At 51.1% G+C, this 11,553-nt stretch overlaps 1 protein-coding gene across 3 annotated transcripts; it reads left to right on the top strand.

Annotated features, from left to right (window-relative positions):
• The first annotated feature begins 331 nt into the window (after positions 1-331).
• Positions 332-6,729, top strand: LOC127950478 (fibroin heavy chain-like). Of its 3 annotated transcripts, none has more exons than XM_052547558.1 (4): positions 332-544; positions 787-918; positions 1,608-4,349; positions 4,410-6,729. In XM_052547558.1, exons 1-4 carry the CDS (start codon positions 460-462, stop codon positions 6,527-6,529), a joined length of 5,079 nt encoding a protein of 1,692 aa, XP_052403518.1. In that variant the 5' UTR covers positions 332-459; the 3' UTR covers positions 6,530-6,729. The 3 variants fall into 3 exon arrangements, with proteins under 3 accessions (XP_052403518.1, XP_052403517.1, XP_052403516.1); XM_052547557.1 differs by having other exon boundaries at positions 1,608-4,390; positions 4,427-6,729; XM_052547556.1 differs by having other exon boundaries at positions 333-544; positions 1,608-6,729.
• The last annotated feature ends 4,824 nt before the right edge of the window (positions 6,730-11,553 follow it).

Here is an 11,553-nt window from a genome sequence, read left to right as displayed (position 1 = left end):
TATATCTTGTTGTCACCGTAAGTGTCAAAACAAGGAATAAATAACTCCCACATGCATCCGTTAAATCTGTGCACATCATTAATTTAGTCAAGGCAGTTGAGTTAATCTAAACGCAGGAGGTAACAGGAATAGTTTTAAACATGAAAAGAAAAAAATACTTTGTCTGGATCTAAAAATACTGGATCTATGACATGGCTAGAATGCAGCATTCAGCTGGTCCAACCCCAATCAAACACACCTGAACAAACTAATCAAGGCATTTCAGATTAATAGAAAGCTACAGGCAGGTGAGTTTGATCAGGGTTGGAATTGACCTGCTCCTTGAATCTTTAAAATCCCATTTTACTGAGGTTGCTATTACACCAACACGTATTCATTTTAGTTTTGTTCGCGTTACCGTCTGCTTCTCCTGACGCACCAATTCAGTGCATTTTCCAGCAGAGATCACAGGCTGGGAGGATGACAGCTCGAGTGTATTTCTTGTTGACTGCGTGTTTGTTCGGACACTTGAGCATAACTTATGCTATTCAAAAACGAAACACAGGTGAAAAGATCCGTTAATTTCATTCCACAACCTGAAGAAATGGAGAAATAAGTGACTCTGTCTTTGAAAGTATTTAACATGGTTTATGAATGAGTAGTAGGTTTTAAAATGCTTTCGATTTGAAACAGACATATGTATAAACTTTTTGTATATTGGTTTGAGACCCATTGAGAAACCCCAGATTTACAAATGCTGAAACCGCACTCCCTGGCCTCCCCTAATAATCCTCTTGAATTCTCTAGTGGATGGTTTCTGTCCGGTGACGCTGACGGTTGTGCCATCCCATCAAGGATGTTCCTCTGATGAAGACTGTCCTGGAGGGCAAAAATGCTGTCAATTTGACTGTGGGCCTGTTTGCGTGCTGCCTGTTTTCAGTGAGTTTCAGTTAATAATAGATGCCAAGACAAAAAAAAAAACAACAAAAAAAAAAACACACCCACTAGTAATGCACTGGTTTTAGTGTAAGTTCTAAGCAGAGACTTTGCATTTTGTTGTTCAAAGTTGGTTTGAATTAATCCCTTAGGATGGTTTTAAGGACCGGATGGCTTTACAAAATAAAGATGAATAGTACTTCGAACCGTGGTTCTCAATTCCAGTCCTGGGGGACCCCTTGCTCTGCACATTTTGCATATCTCCCTTATTTTACACACCAGATTGTGGTGATCAGCTTGTCAGGATGGAGATCCATGAACTGGAAGTTGATCTTAATCTGGTGTGTTAAAAAAAGACATGCAAAATGTGCAGAGCAAGGGGTCCCCCAGGACTGGAATTGAGAACCACTGACTTGGAGTGTAATTCATTCTGTAGATAAAACTTGCTATTTGCGCTTTGAATGTTTTGTTGTATAACAATGTGGCATACTGTCTATGGACACTGCCATTTTTTTTATTTATTTTTTTCTCTCTAATGATCCCAAAGACATTGATTTGCACTGATTAGCATGCTCTGGTGTGTCTGATTACAACTGGAGATAAACTCTGCAGGAATGTGGCTCTCGAAGTCCAGATCTGAAGATCCCTGGTCTACATGCACAAACTAAAGCTGACGTTCTGTGTTCACGCAGAGAAGCCGGGTCAGTGTCCCATACCGGAGATGATTCCACTGTGTGCTAAAAGCTGTTTCAACGATGGCCAGTGTCCTGCCACACAGAAATGTTGCCCAACCACCAGTGGCTTAGCATGCAGTGAACCACGTGGTCAGGGAAGAGGTCAGACAAGTTGCCAGGGAAGCGGCTACGGCGCGGGCCAGGGAAGCGGCTACGGCGCGGGCCAGGGAAGCGGCTACGGCGCGGGCCAGGGAAGCGGCTACGGCGCGGGCCAGGGAAGCGGCTACGGCGCGGGCCAGGGAAGCGGCTACGGCGCGGGCCAGGGAAGCGGCTACGGCGCGGGCCAGGGAAGCGGCTACGGCGCGGGCCAGGGAAGCGGCTACGGCGCGGGCCAGGGAAGCGGCTACGGCGCGGGCCAGGGAAGCGGCTACGGCGCGGGCCAGGGAAGCGGCTACGGCGCGGGCCAGGGAAGCGGCTACGGCGCGGGCCAGGGAAGCGGCTACGGCGCGGGCCAGGGAAGCGGCTACGGCGCGGGCCAGGGAAGCGGCGCTGGACAGGGCCAGGGAAGCGGCGCTGGACAGGGCCAGGGAAGCGGCTACGGCGCGGGCCAGGGCCAGGGTAGCGGCTACGGCGCGGGCCAGGGCCAGGGTAGCGGCTACGGCGCGGGCCTGGGACAGGGTAGCGGCTACGGCGCGGGCCAGGGCCAGGGAAGTGGCGCTGGACAGGGCCAGGGAAGCGGCTACGGTGCGGGCCAGGGACAGGGTAGCGGCTACGGCGCGGGCCAGGGCCAGGGAAGTGGCGCTGGACAGGGTAGCGGCTACGGCGCGGGCCAGGGCCAGGGAAGTGGCGCTGGACAGGGTAGCGGCTACGGCGCGGGCCAGGGCCAGGGAAGTGGCGCTGGACAGGGTAGCGGCTACGGCGCGGGACAGGGCCAGGGCCAGGGTAGCGGCTACGGCGCGGGCCAGGGCCAGGGTAGCGGCTACGGCGCGGGCCAGGGCCAGGGTAGCGGCTACGGCGCGGGCCAGGGCCAGGGTAGCGGCTACGGCGCGGGCCAGGGCCAGGGTAGCGGCTACGGCGCGGGCCAGGGCCAGGGTAGCGGCTACGGCGCGGGCCAGGGCCAGGGTAGCGGCTACGGCGCGGGCCAGGGCCAGGGTAGCGGCTACGGCGCGGGCCAGGGAAGCGGCGCTGGACAGGGCCAGGGAAGCGGCTACGGCGCGGGCCAGGGAAGCGGTGCTGGACAGGGTAGCGGCTACGGCGCGGGCCAGGGAAGCGGCTACGGGGCGGGCCAGGGAAGCGGCTACGGCGCGGGCCAGGGACAGGGTAGCGGCTACGGCGCGGGCCAGGGCCAGGGAAGCGGCTACGGCGCGGGCCAGGGACAGGGCCAGGGAAGTGGCGCTGGACAGGGTAGTGGCTACGGTGCGGGACAGGGCCAGGGAAGCGGCTATGGCGCGGGCCAGGGAAGCGGCGCTGGACAGGGCCAGGGAAGCGGCTACGGCGCGGGCCAGGGAAGCGGTGCTGGCCAGGGAAGCGGCTACGGGGCGGGCCAGGGAAGCGGCTACGGGGCGGGCCAGGGAAGCGGCTACGGCGCGGGCCAGGGACAGGGTAGCGGCTATGGCGCGGGCCAGGGCCAGGGTAGCGGCTATGGCGCGGGCCAGGGCCAGGGAAGTGGCGCTGGACAGGGCCAGGGAAGCGGCTACGGCGCGGGCCAGGGACAGGGTAGCGGCTACGGCGCGGGACAGGGACAGGGAAGTGGCGCTGGACAGGGTAGCGGCTACGGCGCGGGCCAGGGACAGGGTAGCGGCTACGGCGCGGGCCAGGGCCAGGGCCAGGGAAGTGGCGCTGGACAGGGTAGCGGCTACGGCGCGGGCCAGGGCCAGGGAAGTGGCGCTGGACAGGGTAGCGGCTACGGCGCGGGACCGGGCCAGGGTAGCGGCTACGGCCAGGGCCAGGGTAGCGGCTACGGCGCGGGCCAGGGCCAGGGTAGCGGCTACGGCGCGGGCCAGGGCCAGGGTAGCGGCTACGGCGCGGGCCAGGGCCAGGGTAGCGGCTACGGCGCGGGCCAGGGCCAGGGTAGCGGCTACGGCGCGGGCCAGGGCCAGGGTAGCGGCTACGGCGCGGGCCAGGGCCAGGGTAGCGGCTACGGCGCGGGCCAGGGCCAGGGTAGCGGCTACGGCGCGGGCCAGGGCCAGGGTAGCGGCTACGGCGCGGGCCAGGGCCAGGGTAGCGGCTACGGCGCGGGCCAGGGCCAGGGTAGCGGCTACGGCGCGGGCCAGGGAAGCGGCGCTGGACAGGGTGCTGGACAGGGTCAAGGAAGTGGCGCGGGACAGGGTGCTGGACAGGGTCAAGGAAGTGGCGCGGGACAGGGTGCTGGAAAGGGTCAGGGAAGTGGCGCGGGACAGGGTGCTGGAAAGGGTCAAGGAAGTGGCGCGGGACAGGGTGCTGGAAAGGGTCAGGGAAGTGGCGCGGGACAGGGTGCTGGAAAGGGTCAGGGAAGCGGCACTGGACAGGGCACTGGACAGGGTCAGGGAGGCGGCACTGGACAGGGTCAGGGAAGCGGCGTGGGACAGGGCGCTGGACAGGGTCAGGCAAGCAGCACTGGACAGGGCGCTGGACAGGGTCAGGGAAGCGGCGCTGGACAGGGTCAGGGAAGCGGCGCGGGACAGGGTGCTGGACGGGGTCAGGGAAGCAGTGCGGGACAGGGTCAGGGAAGCGGCACTGGACAAGGCACTGGACAGGGTCAGGGAAGCGGCGCTGGACAGGGTGCGGGACAGGGTCAGGCAAGCGGCACTGGACAGGGTCAGGTAAGCGGCGCTGGACAAGGCGCGGGACAGGGTCAGGCAAGCAGCGCGGGACAGGGCACGGGACAGGGTCAGGGAAGCGGCACGGGACAGGGCGCTGGAGAGGGTCAGGGAAGCGGCGCTGGACAGGGTGCGGGACAGGGTCAGGGAAGTGGCGCGGGACAGGGTGCTGGACGGGGTCAGGGAAGCAGTGCGGGACAGGGTCAGGGAAGCGGCACTGGACAAGGCACTGGACAGGGTCAGCGAAGCGGTGCGGGACAGGGTCAGGGAAGCGGCGCTGGACAGGGTCAGGGAAGCGGCACGGGACAGGGCACTGGACAGGGTCAGGGAAGCGGCACGGGACAGGGTCAGGGAAGCGGCACTGGACAGGGTCAGGGAAGCGGCACTGGACAGGGTCAGGGAAGCGGCGTGGGACAGGGCGCTGGACAGGGTCAGGGAAGCGGCGCGGGACAGGGCGCTGGACAGGGTCAGGGAAGCGGCGCGGGACAGGGCGCTGGACAGGGTCAGGGAAGCGGCGCGGGACAGGGCGCTGGACAGGGTCAGGGAAGCGGCGTGGGACAGGGTCAGGGAAGCGGCGCGGGACAGGGCGCTGGACAGGGTCAGGGAAGCGGCGCGGGACAGGGCGCTGGACAGGGTCAGGGAAGCGGCGCGGGACAGGGCGCTGGACAGGGTCAGGGAAGCGGCGTGGGACAGGGTCAGGGAAGCGGCGCGGGACAGGGCGCTGGACAGGGTCAGGGAAGCGGCGCGGGACAGGGCGCTGGTCAGGGAAGCGGCGCGGGACAGGGCGCTGGTCAGGGAAGCGGCGCGGGACAGGGTGCTGGTCAGGGAAGCGGCGCGGGACAGGGTGCTGGACAGGGTCAGGGAAGCGGCGTGGGACAGGGCGCTGGACAGGGTCAGGGAAGTGGCGTGGGACAGGGTCAGGGAAGCGGCGCGGGACAGGGCGCTGGACAGGGTCAGGGAAGCGGCGCGGGACAGGGTGCTGGTCAGGGAAGCGGCGCGGGACAGGGCACTGGACAGGGTCAGGGAAGCGGCGCGGGACAGGGCGCTCGACAGGGTCAGGGAAGTGGCGTGGGACAGGGTCAGGGAAGCGGCGCGGGACAGGGCGCTGGACAGGGTCAGGGAAGCGGCGCGGGACAGGGCGCTGGTCAGGGAAGCGGCGCGGGACAGGGTGCTGGTCAGGGAAGCGGCGCGGGACAGGGTGCTGGTCAGGGAAGCGGCGCGGGACAGGGTGCTGGACAGGGTCAGGGAAGCGGCGTGGGACAGGGCGCTGGACAGGGTCAGGGAAGTGGCGTGGGACAGGGTCAGGGAAGCGGCGCGGGACAGGGCGCTGGACAGGGTCAGGGAAGCGGCGCGGGACAGGGCGCTGGTCAGGGAAGCGGCGCGGGACAGGGCGCTGGTCAGGGAAGCGGCGCGGGACAGGGTGCTGGTCAGGGAAGCGGCGCGGGACAGGGCACTGGACAGGGTCAGGGAAGCGGCGTGGGACAGGGTCAGGGAAGCGGCGTGGGACAGGGTCAGGGAAGCGGCGCTGGACAGGGCACTGGACAGGGCCAGGGAAGCGGCGTGGGACAGGGTCAGGGAAGCGGCGCGGGACAGGGCGCTGGACAGGGCCAGGGAAGCGGCGCGGGACAGGGCGCTGGACAGGGTCAGGGAAGCGGCGCGGGACAGGGTGCTGGTCAGGGAAGTGGCACGGGACAGGCTGCTGGTCAGGGAAGCGGCGCGGGACAGGGCACTGGACAGGGTCAGGGAAGCGGCGCGGGACAGGGTCAGGGAAGCGGCGCTGGACAGGGCGCTGGACAGGGCCAGGGAAGCGGCGCTGGACAGGGCCAGGGAAGCGGCGCAGGACTGGGCGCTGGACAGGGCCAGGGAAGCGGCGCAGGACTGGGCGCTGGTCAGGGCCAGGGAAGCGGCGTGGGACAGGGAAGTGGTTATGGACAGGGCGCGGGACAGGGAAGTGGTTATGGACAGGGCGCGGGACAGGGAAGTGGTTATGGACCGGGCGCGGGACAGGGAAGTGGTTATGGACAGGGCGTGGGACAGGGAAGCGGTGCTGGACAGGGTGCCAGTCAGGGTGCTGGACAGGGCCAGGGAAGCGGCTATGGCCAGGGTGCCGGACAGGGCCAGGGAAGCGCTCAAGGGAATTGATGGGGATGAGGAAAAAGTCAATGTTGTGGTCAGGGAGATGATCATGAGAATTTTGCAAGATACTGTCTGGAGATCTTTTCCAGTGCTTTTATTCAAATGGCATGTTTTCATAGTTTGCTCAAACAGTTTAGAAAGACTTTGTCTCTCTACCACTACTACCACCTCAAATAAAAAATAAAATAAAAAATGCTTGATTTGAAGACCTGGTGTTTGGTATCATTTGGCTGTTTTCTTGCTTTATTTTTTTTTTGGGGGGGGGGCAATTTAAAAGAACTGTTGTGTATTACATTTATTATTGGCTAAGCTGAATAGTCTGCAGTCATTACTCCAGTCGGAAATCATTTGTATTATGCCGATCTGGTGTTGTAGAAACATTTCATGAATTCTGAAAACTGTTCGTAGGGAGCAAGTAATACTTCCATGAGCGCTTGTGATTTTTCTGAGGCAACATGTTAAAGACTGCATGTTTCTAAGAGATGTTGATTCTTAAACGGTTGCCCAAATAAATAGAGTAGCATAACCAGGTGTTACAGGTCAAAAGCTTATTATGGACCAGTGGATTTAGAATTGGAATAAAGCTTGGCGTGTTTGTGTAATATACGGTTTAAAGTAAAAGAGGCTTTTTAAAAAAAAAATTCATGGTAGGACTGTCGCGACTTATACCGGTATTGGTGATAACCGTGATATAAAATAACCCCCCCCCCCCCCACCCCAAGGTTTCTATAGACATCACAATATATCGATACAGTGAATTCTTGAGGCCACAATAACCATGACATGAAAAATCTAATATCGTGACACCGCATGTACCATGAAATCGGGCTGTGTAAGAGATTTGATCTGGATCTTGATTATCCCTGCGATTTGTTTGCTCAATGGAAAAGGAGTATAGTATCCATGTATTTTGTAATTGGGTTTAATTATATAATTATAATTATTTTGTTTTTTTTATATATATATTTTTGAGTGGATGTGCAAAATGTAATGAAAAAGAAAACGTATTGCATTCAAGTAAATTAATTTTAATGCGTATGTGTTTAAAAAAGAATGTAATAACGTTTTTGTACATCTTTTTATTATTTTGGGAAAATTTCAGATACAAGGTCAGGATCCAAATCAAATTTCGTCAATTTTCTTCAGCAGACTTGAGGACTACTGCACCAGTTTGGAGAACATTGTAAAGAAAAACAAGACTTGTAATTTTTTATTTATTTATTTTAATGAATATAGTTGTTGATTGCTGAATAAATTGTTTGCACACTCTTATACATTACTGTTGTAAATTTTGTTCTGGATAAAAAAAAAAAAATAAAAAAAAAAGAATTCGAAGAACCGGCACACACTGCTTCGGTCTGCGCAGCGCTGCATGAAGTCAAACACACTTATTGGTACCACAACATGATCGCTGTAGCACCTGACCACTGCAGATTCATTTTGCAGTTGATAGTGTCGCCATAGAAATGCACAATCCTCTCGTAATTTGGCTAGCTAATAAGATTATTTTTGCAACAGTCTGAATAAAATAAGATAAACATTATGCCCTAAAATGCGTATTTGTATGAGTGTGCGACACACATACACAAAAAATGGATTGTATCTTTTAAGGTCAGAGATGCCTTGTAGGATTAGGATTAAAAATGCGTTCAGAGAAATGATTATCCTAGTCTAAATGTTTATGGTTGTCGTCAACAAGACTCAGGCCTCTATATAATATTATACAGATATTTCCTGGTGATGTTTTCTTAAGCAGTCATTTTATGTGAATTGTAGTAATGAATGTTATCATGTATTATGAATTTCAGTTGAGTGTCGAGTTATGTTTAGGTTTGATTTTTGTGTGTTTCTCTGTCAATTCTGTCCATAAAGTTTATTTTTTAGTAATGAACTTGAGAATTAATGTTATCTAAATCCTCAGTTATGAGCTCTACTCTGGAGAAAAATAACAATAAAAACAACAGCATTCCAATGTGCTGCAGTATGTGATGCCAGGGGTCAGAGGTGCTCTAGTAAGCAAGTCTCAGGCCATAATCAAAAGCAGCCCTGTGTGTATAAAAGAGAGATAGAGAGGGCTTTTGCCCTTCAGTTCAACTGTGCACAAATTGAAAACAGTTGCGGGAAGGTAACACCGTAAAAGTTGCTTTCTTTCATAACAGAAACAATTCATAACAGAAAAACAGAGATAGTTTGGCAAATCAGTACTCCCATCATTATTATACATTGCAGCTGGGATTGCCAATTCCATGCAAAGGAAATCAGATTTTGAGTTTCCTTTTAGGAATTTATCAATATCTTTATACAACAAATGCCATTTGAGATTTAAAGTGATGCTTTGTCCAAAAATGAAAATGTTGTTATCATTTGCTCACCCTCATGTTTGTTCCAAACCTGCAGAACTCCATTTCTTCTGTGGAACACTACAAAACAATACTTTGAAAAATGCAGTGTATTTTGGTTCTATAAAATGAAAATCAATGATCTCCAGAGTTGTTTGGATCCCAGCATTCTTATATATAAATATATATATATATATATATATATATATATATATATATATATATATATATATATATATATATATATATATATATATATATATATATATATATATATATTTATGTTCTGCAGAAGAAGAAGAAGAAAAAAAGAAAAAAAGCATTCCTGAAGGTGAGTAACTGATGATAAAATATTAGCACCTTTGTCAAACAAAGTCACTGTCACTTTGACTGTTAAGTGCTAAAGATGTAGTTAATTTGTTGCGTAATGACAATTTTGTCATTTAAATTTTTTAAATATATGTATTTAATTCAAACGTTTCAAATACCAGTGCTCACCTCAGCCAACCAAGGTAAATTCTAGTGCCACAGAATTGTATCTGTGCATAAATATTTATGGATGAACAAGCACCCAATTAAATTATAAAGAGTTAATATATACATATTATTTTAATTAATACAAAGTGTCATCCCATGGAGAAAGAAAATGTTTGTGTGTGATCCTCAGTCATTTATGATTCCTATTTATCTCTGTAACCATTTACAAAGTTAGCAAGAGTGTGAAATCTAGTATTTAATTAGTAATTAGTAATTTAAATTAGTTCAGATTTTAAAAGTTGTCTAATGTATTCTAGTTTTTACATGTAAACAATTCTTAATGCTTCTACATATGGTTAATGTCATTGAAATATCTTTTGCATATTGATCACATATTATACATGATAGCTGGCACTCTAGTATCCCTGTTTGCACAACTGTACATAAACTAGCTAACCTGTATTCAACAAATGCATACATGAAGCATCTACTACGCTTTGAAACTGCTGCAACAATGGAGAAATGTACTTAAGTGAAAAAGTTTTGCACGATGGAGTCCACCATGTGGAAACTAGACTTCTATCTGCAGAAGAGAACCAGAGGGCAGGACACACTTTACAATTCATCTCAGTGAAACTCCCTGGCGACAAATGATCAGCCACAAAGCAGCATTTCCATAGCTTCATTATGCAGTGGGTCCCCAGGTGCAATAATCATGATATCAAATGACAGGCTTTCTTCGGGCCGCTGCAGAAGTTGTAAATAAAAATATGTTAATTTGGCTTGCGGTATTTAAGCGAGCAAGTTGCAAACATCATTTGTTTGAGTTAATTTGTACAATATCAGCATGTTCTGAGTAGAGAGATATGAGTCAGGGAAATGACTAATGTTATTGAATTAGCTAAGTAATGTGTAATGGTAAGCATTAGTTTTATATTTTTAGTAGAATTATGTTCTGCATGAGTGTCAGTGAGTTTTCTCATATGATGACAAAATAGAATTAATGTCTGTGAAATCTGTTTATATAATATCAATATTAGAATTTACAGAATTCAAAAATACAGTAAATTCTTTTTGCCTGCTTTTTTGAACAAATTCTTTGAAATTTAGTACATACAATTACCCACATAAATATATAATTAATAAAATTAAGAGGCATGGTGCTCTTGCACATTCGTGAGGCAAAATCAAAAGTCAATGTCAATGTTATACTACAGATCTCTACTGTATAATTGAGCAGAGCTCTCAATACTGCCCACTAGCTGTGGTGGAGGAGTGCAGGATGAGTACTAGCTAATCGTTTCTGTTGTTAATTTTATGTTTCACTGTTTCTTCAAGTTAAAAGTGGTCTCTCAGTCTTTATACACATTAAAAACATTGTTTTACACTTTATTGGACTTTGTCATTTTTTTCTTTCAAGGCAAGTTAATCTTACAAAATGTGTATTATCACACCCTTTATTGTTACATAATTGAATTTCCCAGCCAGCACTATAAAACAGTTTGAGTGGCTATACACAGCAGTGGTCATATAAAGCATATGAAAACCTATTGGCTATCTGAGATTGTATCCTCATGTCTGTTTATCATTTATATAGTGTAGCATTTACTTTTCTTTTAGACGCCTAACAAGCTTTGTGATTACACTCAAGCCTTTCCCTCTCCACTGTAACGTGCAGCTTTAGTATGGTTCTGTGAAAACGTTTCAGCTTTTATTTTGCTTTTATGTTCTCAATAAGATATCACAGTTTCCTCAAGTGCGTCAAAATGATCCATCCTCATAATTTGTAATCAGTTTTGACAAAACTCCTCAGCTAGCACATCTTTTAGAAGTGACTAGCAGCCTTGTGGCCAGAATAATGTGCACCGCATGCGAAAAGGCCACTTGTCGGTTTCTGCTGTAAATCATGACAATGGACAATACCAGCTTTTGTGACAAAATTGGTTTAGGGTTAAGAACACGGTATACGTGTAAAATATTGCACAGCAGTCAGTTCTTTTTTTTTTTTTTTTTAAGTGTGAATTATAGTTTTTTGCAAATGAACTCTTTGCATGATTTGAGTCATTTCAAGATTAATGTCTATTTGGACATGACTTAAAGTGATAATAGTGAGATGTGTGGGAGACTTTGTAACTGGCATTCAGGCAGATTTATGATGCACCTGTTCAATTTTTGTTTTCTATTGTTGATTGTTTCTCCTGTTTATTTATTTAT

Source organism: Carassius gibelio, chromosome B2 (genome assembly GCF_023724105.1).
Source record: "Carassius gibelio isolate Cgi1373 ecotype wild population from Czech Republic chromosome B2, carGib1.2-hapl.c, whole genome shotgun sequence".
In the NCBI taxonomy this organism is placed as follows: Eukaryota; Metazoa; Chordata; class Actinopteri; order Cypriniformes; family Cyprinidae; genus Carassius; species Carassius gibelio.
The sequence above is the reverse complement of the archived record's forward strand: the minus strand, read 5'-3'. Positions and strand labels throughout refer to the sequence as shown.

Bases quoted from the DNA above. Each gene is read 5' to 3' on its own strand.
- LOC127950478 (XM_052547556.1), top strand. From the start codon at position 460: ATGACAGCTCGAGTGTATTTCTTGTTGACTGCGTGTTTGTTCGGACAC. The intron at 545-786 runs GTGAAAAGATCC...TGAATTCTCTAG, and splicing joins TATTCAAAAACGAAACACAG to TGGATGGTTTCTGTCCGGTG. The intron at 919-1,607 runs GTGAGTTTCAGT...GTGTTCACGCAG, and splicing joins TTGCGTGCTGCCTGTTTTCA to AGAAGCCGGGTCAGTGTCCC.